Here is a 15,680-nt window from a genome sequence, read left to right as displayed (position 1 = left end):
ATTCGACAGCAAAAAATGCTTAAGATAGAGTCAGATGGTGGTGTTATCCTCTCTGTGTCCAGTCGAGCAGTGTGCGGTCAGCTAGAGGAAGAGATTATAGCGAGTCAGCTGGGTTAGCTTTTAGCCTAGCACCTGCTCGCTCCCCTGTAAATACAGTTTGCCATTCTAGGGCACCTTTAAAAGCTAGAAATTGGCAAAACTTTCTTACTGCGAGGCCAAATATGATACTTTCCAAATATGCTTTTCCTTCAAAAAGAAATGTGGTTATTCTAACATTCCAGGATTGTTATTGACCGATATTTGGTACGTTAGTCTACATACAAGATCTACAGGCTAGAAATCTCTTTTTGGTAATGATTTTTTTGCTTATTTTTATGTTTTACATATATATTTAAGAAATAATAGCTAAATAATCCAAGGAATTTTTGACATCTACGTGCAATAAATGAAGCTAACCTGAAATGTGCTAAGCTAACTTATTGCAGGGCTAATTTATGACACTGCTTTGTACTTTTTGTCACATTTTGAGAGCACTCTGGTTGTTAATTCGGCTCTGAATGTGTTAAAACTGCCTAAAATTCGGATTAATAACATTTAGGACAATGTGTTTTGTGTAATTTCCACTTTTTGAGAGCACTTAAAGGCAAAAAATCCCCAATACATTATGGATAGATGAATATATGGATATACATACATCTGGAAATCTTAACTTCGTGATGTATGCTTCTATCTGCCTTTCATGTCAAGCCTTTAAATCATGCATTATTCTTAGTCACCTGCTACAGCATACATGTTGTTATACCTCTGTACGTGTTACAGTGATGAAACATTAAGTGCGGCTCTGTTACTAAACCTGCACTTTAGGTTCCATCTATTATTCAGCAGAGAAAACAGTACAGGGGTTGAACAGTACTCGGCTACAACAAACCCTAAAAGCTCCAGAGCTTCAAAAGGCCTGGATTCAATGGAGGGAAGCAGCAGCTGCCGTTACATAACTCTGTTTATTTTTGCTGGGCAGCCGTGGAAATGTTAGCCGGTCAGCGGAAGATTACATCATTGTGTTACAGTATGAAGATGTAATACCGCTCCACTCACTTCTCTCATTCAGGTCTCTCATCACTACACTATATGGACAAAAGTATTGGGACACACCCTTTTAATCACTGAATTCAGGTGTCTGATTCAGTCCCATTCAGCCACAGCTGTATAAACTCCAGCCCCTAGCCCTGCAGTCTGTCTTTCTTCCACACATCAGTGAAAGAACGGGAGGTTCTGAAGAGCTCACTGAACTCCAGCGTGGTTCTGTATGTAATAGGAGACACCGCTGCACCAACAACTACAAGTCAGCTGGTGAAATTTAGACCTTCCCTCCTAGATCTTCCTCCATCAGCTGTGAGTGGTATTATTATTGAACAGTGGAAGAGTTTAGGAGGAACAGCTCACAGAGAGCAGCTCAGCCACCGAGTGTCTGTCAGACCACGTAAAGTTACAGAGCGGGGTCAGGGCTGAGTGCTGTGCTCATAGAGCCTCCAACGCTCTGCTGCCTCAATAACTGCAGAGCTCCAGACCTGCTACTGCTGCTGTTAGAGCTTAGAGCAAAGGAGGAGCAGCTCCATGTTAATAATGACTATGGGTTTAGAATGGGACAGTCATAAAAGCTCCTGTAGGTGGAATGTGTAGGTGTCCCAATACTTTTGTCCATATAGTGAACCTTAAAATGCCTCATTTGTTTGTTTTTTACATGTTTTAGAATTGCACCTGACTCATGGCCCGTTAACGTAATAGCATATAGCATTTTCAGACTAATCAGATTAAAATAAAATAACAAAATTGACAAGAAAATAAGTTTAAAAAATAATAATTTTAATTAAAAAAAGATGAAAAATGGAAAATTAAATATAACAAAATAATAAAATATAACTAATAGAGAAACATACATTCTTACAAATTAAGATAAAAAGAAAGAATTCTGCAAAATAAAAAAGAATAGAACAAAAAAATATGAACAATTATAATACATAATGATGGTACAAAGAATACTGGGCTAGTACTGTACCTATACATGTAAGATTAATTTATAATAATATGATAATAATGACTATGAATGGTATGAATGGTTAAATGTATAGGGCTAGGAGCTGGGAGGCTTCACGAAAAGGAGGCCAAAGCTGTAGCAAAACCACACACACACAAATACACACACACACACACACACATACACACACAGACCGCCTCAATAATCTCCTTCTGAGCCGATCTGAGTAGAGGACAGGCCAGAAATACACTCCACACCAGCCCCTGATTAGAGGCGTCCTTATGTCTCAGGGGTCAGAGGTGTGTGTGTGTGTGTGTGTGTGTGTGTGTGTGAGTGTGTGTGTTTGTCACTATGGTTGGTCAGTTTCTCCAGGTCAGTCTCTGACAGCCGTGGAGAAAGGGAAGGTTTTCTCGGATTCTCTGGATTCACTCAACGCCTCTCTCTCTCTCTCTCTCTCTCTCTCTCTCTCTCTCTCTCTCTCTATCTCTCTTTGTCCTTCCTGCAGCGAACGATGCGAACTGGCCTTCCTTCACCAAGAGCAAAGCTCCAGACTGGAAGGACGCCAGCCGGGAACCGGGCAGCATGTCCGGCGGTGAAAAGGTGAGGCACCGGCACCACTGACATACTTACTAGAGCTTGACTTTGAGACCAATATCGATTTTAAGGGGGTAAAAATGTCCCTGTTAGCAATAATATCAGCTCATACTGTTTCATATTCCTGAATTTCAGCTGATTTTAATATTTTTAATATTTTTAATATTTTTACAGACTGGTTTGAGGGTCAGTTTTCAGTGGTCATACTTAAGAAACTATTAAACAGAAAAATTCACAGCCTCAGATAATATACTGGGAATATTATAGCACTGGGGGCGGGGCTTGTTTATTTCAAATCCATCCAATCCATCATAAATCATGTTCTTCCTATGCTATAAAAAAAACATATTTTCCAACCTCAGGCATAAAATTCTTATTAATATTATCCTTGTTATTCAGAAAGGTGTGACGGGATGGGATGTGACGGGGTGGTAAATTTCATTCTTAAATGGCTGCAGTTCTTCATGTGGTCAAGTTTTTGACTTTGACCTTTTAATAATAATAAAAAATGTTTTGGTTTATATTTTGTTTATATTTTATTATGTCTTGTTTAAACAGACATACACATATAAACCTGAATACCTGACATTAATAAATAATAAATATTTTAGATGCACATGTCATGTGGGTCAACATGAACATGTGGAAATTGTTGAGTAGTAATGAAATATGATTAAAATTAAATGTTACTTTATCATAAATATCAAAAACATTGGAGTTAATAGCTTTAAGCTTTGGAAATTGTGGCAATTTTTTGTGCTTAATACATCTCATCAAATGGTATGAACATAATTTGGCCCCTGTTTCGTAGAATGACTCTTTTTCTGTTGTTGTCAATATCTGCCAATATGGTCACACATTTGATATATTAATATACAGCTTTATTATAATAGTTAGTCTGGCCATATTGGCAGATCATCAATATCTGCCAATATGGGTGGACAGTTGATATATTGATATAAACATCTTTATTATAATAGTCTGTGCACCTCTGGTCAGCTCTGTTGTTGTCTAAGTTTAGATAATTGAACTAAACCTTCTTCATATTTTAGACATAATTCTTATTTTGCGTGTTTGGACCGTGCCATTACTGTATCGCTGTCATGCACAAACCTCCTAACAGCAATTTTACAGGAGGAGGAAACACACTCCTTAACTTAATGGAAGTCGATGTAAACACATTATATTCCAGGTCATTTTAGAGCATTTCTATTGGTCCATTCATCCAAATATTCTGATACAATAAGAAAACAACAACAGCCAGACTGTCTAAAAGTGAAAAACAGCAAATATTGAGGCAGCTGTTACACTGGGATAGGACATGGTAAAATATCTCAGTACTGGTTAATTACTGGGTTCATTACTGGGAGTCTGGGGTGGTGGGGCCAAATGCACCTGTAATGTCACACGGTTGAGCAGTTTTCTTCTTAATTTCATTATTTATTATTTATATTATTATATTATTTATTGTATTAGGATGTGTATCTGTATCTGTCTCAGTGTTCTGTCTGTACCGGTTCTATAGTGTATGACTGTGTTCTGCTGCTGGATGCTAAATTTCCTTCAGGATCTATGAAGTATCTACCTATCTAGAAAGTGGACGTAGCATGGAGTTGTATGCTGGTGAACTGATGGAACAAAAACTGGGCTGTTATTATCTAGAACCTGTATGAATTCTTACTCCCATCAGTCCAGTTAATATCCAATATCTAGAACCTGTTGGGTATTTCAGTATAATGTGGTTAGACTGCATTGAAACTCACCACCCTGTTACCCAAATAATTACACAGCACTCTGGAGTTTGTACCTCGTCAGTGTACCCTAGACCAATCTAGAACCTGTTGGATATTTTAGTGTAATGTAGTCAGACTAAATGAGTACTTACTTCTATTTTACTTAAAATAATGATCTAGTACTTCGGAGTTTGTACCTTGCATCAGCCCAGCAATTATCTAGAACCTGTTACACTGATTACCAGTAATCAGTGTAATTTAGTCAGACTGCCTGAATACATAGTCTCATTTCACCCAGAATAGTCCAATCTAGAATCAGTCCAATCTAGAACCTGTTGGGTATTTTAGTGTAATTAAGTCAGACTATCTGAATGCGTCATTTTACCCAAAATAATGACCTAGTACTTTGGGATTTGTAATTTGCATCACCCCAGCAATTGTCTAGAACCTGTTAAATAATCAGTGTAATTTAGTCAGACTGCCTGAATACATAGTCTCATTATACCCAGAATAATGATCTAGTACTTTGGAGTTTGTACCTTGCATCAGTCCAGTAAATATCTAGAACCCATTGGGTATTTCAGTATAATGTAGTTAGACTGCATTGGAACTCACCACTTTGTTACCCAAATAATAATAATAATAATGTTACCCACCTAGTACTTTGCAGTTTGGACCTCACATCAGTCTAGTCCAATCTAGAACATGTTGGGTATTTTAGTGTAATTAACTCAGACTATCTGAATGAGTACCCAAAATAATGACCATAATAATTTGCATCACCCCACCCCAGCAAATGTCTAGAACCTGTTTAATAATCATTATAATTTAGTCAGACTGGCTGAATGCTTACTCTCATTTTACCCACAATAATGACCTAGTACTTTAGAGTGTATACCTCACATAAATCCAGCTTATATCTAGAACATTCGGTATTTCAGTATAAATTAGTCAGAGCGCCTGAGAACTTACCCCAAGTTACCCAAAGAAAAAACACAGTACTCTGGAGTTTGTAACTCGTTTAATGAAGTTAATATCTAGAACCTGTCTGATATTTCAGTGTAGTTTGGTTGGATTGTCTAGGTACCTACCCCCATTTTACAAAAAAAAAAAAAAGACAGTACTTTGGAATTTGTACATTATACTAATACAGTTAATATCTAGAACCATATGCATATTGTAATATAAAATACCACCCTGTTATCCAAATAATTACCTAGTACTTTGTAACTTAAGGGCTATAAACCAAAGCATTACCAAGCAGTTCCCACCTCTAGTTCACACTGTCCTCAGTGTGTGCGGTGGACACTCCCTCTCAGCGCAGGAGTGTGTTTCTGGGGTTCTGCTCAGGATGTGTTCAGACTCCTGGGATGGTCTCGGGCCTCCGAATCTCATCTGGAAAAAGAGAACTTACTTGTTCTGCCGTCTTCTCTGCAGGACTCCCCCAAAGTGCTGGGCACAATAACGGCCTTGTCCCGACAGCCGCCCCCTATCTATGGCACCTACCCCAGCGCGGGTCATCACTCAACAGTCTGCGCCACCAACTCCCTGCCCCGCTCTGCTCCGGCCACGCTGTCCTGGCAGAGAGCGCACCCTGCCTGCGGCTCCTCCTCGCAGCAGATTCAGCAGAGGATCACGGTACCTCCCAGCCCCACCTCGCAGTCCAGCTCACCCCTCTTCCCCCAGGCAGACAGGACCGAGCCCCCGCTGGCTGTTGCTGTGCGGCCCTTCGTTCCGGACCGAGGGTCGCGACCTCAGTCCCCAAGAAAAGGCCCTGCCACCATGAACTCCAGCTCCATCTACCACATGTACCTGCAGCAGCCCGCCTCCAAAAACTACCCCAGCAGCAGCAGCAGCACTAGAGCTGCCGTCAAAGCAGGTAAACAGCTGACCACCCACATATCTGGACGTTGTTATCAGGTTTCCTCTCTAACCACACCCTTCTCTTACCTCCAGTCTATGGTAAACCAGTGTTGCCAGGCTCCGCCTCTGCCTCCCCCGTGCCCTTCCAGCACCAGACCTCCAGAGATGAAACTGACCGGGAAGCTGACCCTGAAGGCACGCCGCATCCTCCACCGGCTGTGGACAACATCCCCCGTCCTCTCAGCCCCACCAAACTCACCCCGGTGGCCCACTCGCCCCTGCGCTACCAGAGCGATGCTGATTTGGAGGTGCTGAGGAGGAAACTAGCCAACGCTCCCCGGCCACTTAAGAAACGGAGCTCCATCACAGAGCCTGAGGGTCCAAGTGGACCAAACATCCAGAAGCTTCTCTACCAGCGTTTCAACACACTAGCTGGTGGAATGGAATCCAGTGTAGGCGTCCCGCCGTTTTACCAACCAGATAGCCCCCTGAGCTACATGGGCTTGGACACTGCTAATGGGAATTTGCTTGAGCCAGGAACACTAGCTGCACCTCTAGCAGAGACATCCGCTCCAGAGCCAGCCCCCGCTTCATCACCCACAGCTGATGCCAATGAAAACCAACCGGCTGAACGAACAGAGTGCCCTCAGCCTATAGACACCTCAGTGTCTTCTTCTAAAGACCTGAGCCCTGAGGACAGTCATAACAATAATCAGAATAATCAGTCAGAAGGTCCGGAGACACAGCCTAGCCCACCACCCGAGACCCAAACACCTACAGAAGAGGAAACCGCAGAGGAGCCTGGCAGGGCCGCTTCAGTGAGTATGGGCCTGGCTATTACCCTGGCCAGCAAAATCATATTACTGACATCATTTCTGCTAATATGAATCAGTGGATGCACTTAAAAGTTGACCCTATTATTGGGAAAGCATTAGTCTGATCCCTGACTACCCTTCTAGTGCTGGTAGCATTGTTTGATGGGGAGTCCTAAATAGTGGGGGGAACTGGCAATGACTAAAAATGACTATATATATATATATATACAGTAAATACTATTACGTCCATGTTTCACTGTATTTACTAGGTTCTATCAGTTCTGACTGAAAAATCACTGCTCTTAAGGTTCTGATCCAATTCAAGAGAGTGAAGAGTGAAAATGCTACAAGTTAGCAGCCAAAACAACTAAGAAAACTAAAGTTAGCTTCTAATGCTAACTCTCCATTCCACCTTAAATAGCGCTGCAGTTACAGTGCGTACATCTCAGCGGCAGAGCAGAACTGCTGTGTTTTTAAGGTGGAGCGAAACGTATGGAGAAGAGGAAAACTCAGAGCCTCGCTGTAAACGGGACCCGGCAGCGACAGCAGACGCCCACAGAGCAGCAGGGGAAGAGTGAGTTAGTGAATCTGTCAGAAGACGAGGATCTAAACTCTTCAACCATCTAGAAAATGTCCAAAACCACCCAGTCTGGTTGTAACTCTGCAATGACACAGATCTTCTACTCCATTATCTCCATTTGAGAAGATCTAACCTTCCTCCCATCCTGTCTTCACTCTGGAATTCCACCTGATTAGACTCCAATCTATGGTGGAAATGCTCTGTTCTACCAGCGGGAGAACCTCACTCCTTTCTGTGGTTCTAAACCAGCTCTGAACATCACATTCAGAACAGAGGAGGAGGTTAATGCTAATGCTAACACACACACACACTAAGTGATCAGACTGCAGAGTTGTAGCTAAAGGAGCTGGGAGCTGAAAGGTCAGGTGGGTCAGTCAGACTGGAGAGACTGTAAGATATTAAACACTACGAGTTTTAAAACAGTCGTTTAAAAAAAGTTACTTAGAAAAAATTTATCAGATTAGAATTTAGTCTGATTTTAGAAACTGGTGCTAAAACTGTGATTTTACTGTTGTGTTATCATCTTACCTAAGTTGTGGGACTGTATTATTCTTAGAAATATCGGCGATAGTCAGCATTAAGAGACTCGGATCAGATTAAGGGTAAAAAAAATTAATAATAAATTGAACCATGACCCTGTCGCCGGATCACCGGTGGTCCTTCCTTGGAGCACTTTTGGTAGGTCCTGACCATACCATGCATACCGAGACCTGCCACAAGACCTGCCTGATGTTCTGGAGATTTTCTGACCCAGTCATTATCTAGAACATCACAGTCTGGTTCTTGTCAGAGGGTCTCAGATTCTTACGCTTCATCACCTTCAGGAACTGACTGCTTCTTCCCTCGCTGGCAAATATGTAGATCCACCCCTTGACAGACTGAAGCTTCTGGATCCAGATCATCAGTGTTATCCACTTCACCTGCCAGTGGTTTTAATGTTAAGGCTGATCGGTGTACAAACTGTACTCACCAAAAAGGTGTAAGCCTCACCTGCCTGCCTGGTGTGATAACTGCATCAACCTTCTGTACAAAAACACAGGCGAAACGGACCAACCTGAAGAAGCCTGGCTCCGAGAGGACGGGTCATGGCTTGAGGGTCAAGTTCAACCCCCTGGCGCTGCTTCTGGATGCATCTCTGGAGGGCGAGTTCGACCTGGTGCAGAGGATCATATATGAGGTACTGCACACGTTACCACCGTTACATCTGCAGGGGGGATTACTGATGACGAATCGGCTTCAGTGGTCCAGGGGTCCAGCTTGTTGCTGGACCACGTTGTTGTATCACAATCTGGACCCAGCGGATAGACGTCTGAATTTTAAGGGGTGCCGACAGAGCTGTGTTTGTCTCCTCAGGTGGAGAACCCCAGCACTCCTAATGACGAGGGCATCACGCCTCTCCATAACGCCGTGTGCGCTGGTCACCATCACATCGTGAAGTTCCTGCTGGACTTCGGAGTCAACGTCAACGCGGCAGACAGCGATGGATGGTGAGATCCTGTTGACCTCTACAATAGCCCTGGTATCCCCACAGAACCAGTCTAATAGGGATGACCCAACACGTGTGATAATTGCTGGGGAACAGTCTAACTTATACTGGGGGGCTGCTATCTGTGTGTTGTGTGAGCAGGACGCCCCTGCACTGCGCGGCCTCCTGCAACAGCGTCCATCTCTGCAAGCTGCTGGTGGAGTCTGGGGCTGCCATATTTGCCACCACCATCAGTGATGTGGAGACGGCGGCGGATAAGTGTGAGGAGATGGAGGAGGGATACGTCCAGTGCTCTCAGTTTCTCTATGGTGAGGGGAATGCCTGTTTTCCACCAAATGACTTTTATACGTTTTAATAGTTAAAGTTTTGTGATTATTTTGTTTACGAGGTTCAAAAGTGTTACATTTACGGCATTAATCTGACGCTCTTATCCAGAGCGTAGTACAGAGGCGGGCCAACGTAGTGTTAGGAGTCTGGCCCAAGGTCTCTTATAGGTGTAGCCCAGCACCTGCCATCACCCAGACCGGGAATCGAACCCCAGTCTCCCACATGCTGTGGTAGCTCACTGGTCGGTAGTGGTGTTATCTGTTCCGCCACACCAAAGTGTTAGAGGTGATTTTTCCCAATTTCTGCTTTATTCAGCGGCTCGTCACACCTTCAGAGTCGGGGTTTGGTGGGAAATTAAGGTTTATTCTATAGAAACGTACCAACTGAGATTTCTTCACAGTGGTGGTGAATGGATCCAGGCCTCCGTGACTACAGCACACATATAGCCTTTGCATTTACTATCCAAACCCCACCAGTGATCCTACATGTTTTATATGGAATTTTATACGGAATGATGATGATGATGATGATGATGATGGTAAAATAGTGGTAGAATAGATTGTAGATGGTAAAATACCTCAACACTATTTATATATTTATTTATTTATTTATTTTCCAAAATCTTCTCAGAACTCTGGTAGAATAAATAAATAAACTTTTTTTATTTATTTATCTATCTATCTATTTATTTATTTATTTATTGGCCCAAATCTTCTCAGAACTATGGTAGAATCAATCAATAAATAAACTTTTTTTATTTATTTATTTATTTATTTATTGTCCAAACTCTTCTCAGAATTCCGGTAGAATAAAAAAATAAATAAACTTTTTATTTATTTATTTATTTATTGATTGATTGATTGATTGGCAAAAATCTTCTCAAACTACCTGATGCCCAGTGTCTCAGGCCTCAGGCAGTGTCTTCATCACCATTAGGTGAAGAACTTTCTGTGAGGAGCTTTTAGAGCTTTTAGAGCTTCCGTTCACATCCACTGTAGAACTCCAGTTCTGACTGGGTAAGGTTATCTAGAACCGAGCATTTCACACCAAACCCACCAAACCCACCAAACCCCCACCCTGAATGAGTCTGCTCACATCTTAACCATTTATTTATTGAGCAGAAATGTTCAATAATTGGCAGAATTGTACTTTATTCCTTAGAAGTCTACAGATATTGTTGTCATTATTTGTGTATTTATACGTATTTTTATCATTTCTATCATAATTAAATTAAGTACACAATTATTTAAACATTTAATTACATGTAATTATGTGCAGTTGGGTAAAATAAAAGAATAAATGTAAAATCAATTTGTCAGTTTCTGAGCAAAGTATGAACAGTATGAACGGGGTCAAATCTGCACTCTGAAATGTGTCAGATCTTTTCCTTTTCTTAAACATCAAGTGAACTGAAGTGCTGCCACTATGATCCGAGGATCCCTGGTTCGAATCCCGGGCCATGCGGCTTGCCATCAGCAGCCAGATTCCAAGAGAGCACAATTGGCCTTGCTCTCTCAGGGGTGGGTTGATGGCATGTCTCGCCCACATCACTCCTAGTGTGATGCTGGTCAGCACAGGCGTCTGCTAGCTGTCGGATCGGAGCTGGAGATCCTGTGCTATCCTCCGGCTGCGCTGGCTACCTAGCAACCTAGCATCAGTGGCAGTTCTAAAAAGAGGAGTTAGTGCTAGTCTTCACCCTCCTAGTGTCTCTCCACCACCTGTTTCAGTACCTTATTACAGTAAAATACCTCTCCTCGTTAAGTGAGGAATAATGACCCCCCCCCCTCTCTCTTACCTGTCGCAGGTGTGCAGGAGAAGCTGGGCGTGATGAATAAAGGTGCGGTTTACGCTCTGTGGGATTATAAGGCTCAGAGTTCAGATGAGCTGTCCTTCTGCGAGGGAGACGCTCTGACCATTCTGAGGCGCAGAGACGACACCGAGACAGAGTGGTGGTGGGCGAGGCTTAACAACCAGGAGGGATACGTCCCCCGAAACCTGCTGGGGGTAAGAACTAACTGCCTAATGTTTCTTCCCACTGTAGTCGATAGAGCAACACTCACTGTGACCCCGTGCCCTGACCTTCCTGCCCTCACCTGCCCTCACCTGCCCTCACCTGCCCTCACCTGCCCGCTCTGACTAAACTGTAGAAATACTTGGAAAATGTTAACTTGGTATGCTAACGTGCTAATAGGCTAACACAAGCTAACAGGGCTAATACAGGCTGTCTAGCTAACAGGTTTAAAGCTAACGTTAGCCTATAGTGATAGGGACCCGAGAAACTGGGCTTCACACCATCCATCATCCACAGCTGACCAATCAGCATTAAGGATGCTCTCATCCAACGTGGAGGAAAGGCTCCTCGTGGAGTCCTGCTTTTTCTGGTTGTGCGTTTTGTTATAATTGAAATATTACCTGGATTTTCAGTTTATTACTATACTGTAATCATCAGTTTTATAATATTTATATATATTATCTATTAAAAAGCTCCATAAACGAGAACAATAAATCAACAATATAGCAAAATTGCCTGGATACACTGGATACAATTGGAACGGTTACTTTAAATGTGTGTTTATGTGTTTAAATGTACGTGTTAATAGACTAAAGTAAGTCCCACCCTGTTTTAATCCATTTACCATCACATACATTCCCCAAACTAACTAACTAATTTGTTAGCAACATTAGCCTAGCATCTCCTGTTGTGAACTAGAGAAGTGATCAATCATGTTCGTCTGATTTATTTATTTGTTTATTTATTTATTTATTTATTTATTTATTTATTTATTTATTTTGTGTGTATTTTGTCTTCTTTCATTTTGTTAAATATATGCGATTATGGTCAGCATTGTCACTACAAAAACCATGTATCTCCAAAATAGCAACATTTCTGAAAAAAAACCTGCTTTACTTTTAATGGAAGTCAGTGTAAAAATGATTTTGGAGGGAGCATTTCTATTGGTCCATTCATTATACAATTCTGATACAATATAAAGAACAACTTTCAAAATTGGAGATACAAGGTTTATGTTTGTGTTAATAGACAAAAAAAGAAAAATCCTCAACCATTGACCAAACTAATGAAGATCTGAAGAAGTTCTGAGAGACGGATTGAAAGCCTAAGTCCAGTGATTGTTAGGATTAAATATATGCAATTATGATCAGAATTGTCGCTACAGAAACCTTGTATCTCCTAAATAGCAACATTTTCAGAAGAAGGAGAAAACCTGCTTAACTTTTAATAAATAAAATACATTTATTCCAAGTCATTTTGGAGGGAGCATTTCTATTGGTCCATTCATTATATAACTCTGATACAATATAAAGAACAACTTTCAAAATTGGAGATACAAGGTTTATGTTTGTGTTAATAGACTAAGAAAAGTCACATGGTGTTCTAATCCTCCACCATTGACCAAACTAATGAAGATCTGGAGGAGTTCTGAGAGACGGATTGAAAGCCTAAGTCCAGCGCTTGTATAAAGATAAATATATGTGATTATGGTCTGCATTGTCGCGACAGAAACCTTGTATCTCCTAAAATGCAACTTTTTCAGAAGAAGGAAAAAACCTGCTTAACTTTTAATGGAAGTCAGTGTAAATTTTGGAGCATTTCTATTGGTCCACTCATCATGAAGTCTTTCTCTGATTATGTATAAAGAACAACTGCCAGATTCACATTGATTCAAATGGCAAAACTGGAGATACAAGGTTGTGTGACAGCGGCGATGTGTATGCATTGTATGTTTCCTGACCTATGAGTGATATGTGAACGTCATTTCCACAGCTGTACCCGAGGATCAAGCCCAGGCAGCGTTCTCTGGCCTAGCACCCTCTGGTGGTCAGAAAGGAGAATGCAAGCTTGTTCCTGAGCTCGGCGTGGGCCCGCAGCAGGACGCTCCGGCCTGGCTTTGCCCTCTTCGTGCGTCAGTACCACCCCAATCACAGAGAACCGAGAGAGCGGGGCCGAGAGAGGAGCGGAGCGGAGCGGAGCGGAGTGGAGCGTGTGTGGAGTTACAGTGGACTTATTATTAATATTATTATTATTATTATTATTCAGCGTCTGGAGGAGAAGCGGATCAGCGGGGCGCCACTCGGCCTGCACTCTGCATCGCAGTTTGGACTTCAGTCACCTCAGCTGTTACCTTCTCACCTATATCTCTGTTAGGGAATCCAGTAGACTTCCCCTTTCCTTTCCCAGACTGGGGCGTCCTGTGCTCGAATGCGTGTCTGCGTGAGTGTGTGTGAGTTTTTGAGGGATGTGAACGTGATGACCGTCAGAGAAAGAGGATGCAGTGTGGGGGTCTTTGGTGTGTGTGGGAGTTCTGCGTGTTGGATGGAGGAAGCCGCGAGGGTCGTGTCTTTCGTCTCCAGCGGTTACGGAGCAGCTGATGCAGAGAGAGGGAAGGAAGGAGCGAGAAAGTGAAAGGAAGGAAACCTTGATTTGAGGGAAAGTTACTGAAAGACGCAGAGGAAGTGTCCTGGATTGGAGACATGCATGTTTTTCTAGGTGGAAGAGTTTGTGTAGGGGGCTGTACTGCAAAATCAGTGACATTTAGGCTTGTGAAGGCTTCTTACATTTTGTCAGGATAGGTTGTTTTATGATTACAGGATTATTCAACTTGTTTTTAGACATTTTTTAAGTTGTTTTGCGTCATTGAATCCATTTCTTTGATGGATTTTGCTTGTTTTGAGAAAAAAATATCTAAAATTATAAAACGTTTTAGTGGAAAAAATGGCTTAACCCTTTGAACTGCAGTTTTAGGATTGTCTTTGGTCTTAAAATATGGTAAAAAAACAACGATAAGGACTTAAAACGTATGAAATTTACAGTAGATTTAGTTTTTTTACTGGACATTACTGGTATAAGTCCTTATCATTGCTTTTTTTGTACAGAGCAACTGAATTGTGGACTCATATGCAAGCATTTAGGGGTCAATGACTAGAAATGTGTAAAAACTGGTTGAATAATTGTCTCATTTTCTTAAAACAGTTGAGAAATGAGAAGAAATCTGTATACGCCTTCACTTGCTTTCCCCAAGGTATCTTTTTTTGCAGTGCGGACGGATGCTGAGTGCAGTTTCTAAGAGGAATGCTATGTTTTACAAGAGATGCTCTTATGAAAATGAAATATATTGTTATATCTGGACAGCATATTCCAAATATATACATAGAATATATTGTACAATATTTTCAGTATATTACTTTTGTATGGGTGCTGCCAGTAAAGTGACGCTGTGATGGAAAGCTGGGAAGCAAACACACCTGTGTTCATACCTTCGTTCAAACCAGGCCGGTTTTATAAGCTCCATTTTTCTGTTTATAGACAGACGAGAAAGGAGACGCTTGAGAAAACACTCGAACCCTGAACATGTGACCATCGTAAGGTCGTATAAACACTGTTTGTCACGCGTCATCATGTAAATGTGCACAATAAAAGGAGCAAATCAGCGCTGTGTTTACATTATGATTATGATTATGATTGTGTTTAACTGGATTGTCTTGTTTTGTACTGATTTCTTGATAAATACGTTCCCTGAGGATGAAGCGGTCCTAGATCAGAGAACAATAAAACCATATGCAAAACAACCAGGATCATTCACATTTATTAAAGCTCCCATGTCAGTACAAACTGACCAATACAGCCAGTGTATGGAAACTAAGCCGTTCTGAAATCAGTGTTTTTATGATCTTACAAAACCAACATGCCAACACTATGGGCCAAACTAAGCCTAGTCTCGGACCACGGAAAGTCAAATTTATAGTCTAGGCCTAGGGCTTAATCCCTTTCTGGGAAACCAGCCCATGCACAAGAAGTACTGCCAATAGAATAGGACTCTCTGGAGCAGATCAACATCATGACCCTATTGGTTCCATACTGCCTAATAAACCCGGGCTGTTCCTCAATTCTGGGGGGCTTTATTATACCCCTCTAGTCCACGCCAGGCGTGGACTAGAGGGGTATAATAAAGCCCCCCAGCATTGAGGAGCAGCACAACCCACACCACTAACACACTCCCCACCACCAGCACCCTGTCAGTCAGTGTCACTGCAGTGCTGAGAATGACTGACTGACTGACCCACCACCCAAACCCTACAGTCTGCTCTGTGGGGGTCCGTCCTGTGGGGTCCTGACCATTGAAGAACAAACAGGGTGAGAGGAGGAGGCTGATTTTAGAGTCTGCAGAGAAACAGATGGACACAGCCTGGAACTATAGATAGAACTACACATTTCTGCTATATGGTCCGT

General features: G+C 42.0%; 1 protein-coding gene across 5 annotated transcripts in view; it reads left to right on the top strand.

Moving 5' to 3' along the window:
- Window positions 1–14,880, top strand: part of ppp1r13ba (protein phosphatase 1, regulatory subunit 13Ba) — a 79,244-nt gene extending 64,364 nt beyond the window's left edge. For all 5 annotated transcript variants that reach the window (XM_072688977.1, XM_072688978.1, XM_072688975.1 and 2 more), the window contains 8 exons: window positions 2,541–2,635; window positions 5,800–6,241; window positions 6,319–7,043; window positions 8,660–8,797; window positions 8,974–9,107; window positions 9,248–9,414; window positions 11,238–11,437; window positions 13,218–14,880. In XM_072688977.1, the coding sequence (XP_072545078.1) occupies window positions 2,541–2,635; window positions 5,800–6,241; window positions 6,319–7,043; window positions 8,660–8,797; window positions 8,974–9,107; window positions 9,248–9,414; window positions 11,238–11,437; window positions 13,218–13,259 (1,943 nt within the window). In that variant the 3' untranslated portion in view covers window positions 13,260–14,880. The remainder of the gene's footprint in view (window positions 1–2,540; window positions 2,636–5,799; window positions 6,242–6,318; window positions 7,044–8,659; window positions 8,798–8,973; window positions 9,108–9,247; window positions 9,415–11,237; window positions 11,438–13,217) is intronic.
- The last annotated feature ends 800 nt before the right edge of the window (window positions 14,881–15,680 follow it).

The sequence above is a fragment of the Salminus brasiliensis genome, chromosome 10 (assembly GCF_030463535.1).
Source record: "Salminus brasiliensis chromosome 10, fSalBra1.hap2, whole genome shotgun sequence".
Lineage (NCBI taxonomy): Eukaryota > Metazoa > Chordata > Actinopteri > Characiformes > Bryconidae > Salminus > Salminus brasiliensis.
The sequence above is the reverse complement of the archived record's forward strand: the minus strand, read 5'-3'. Positions and strand labels throughout refer to the sequence as shown.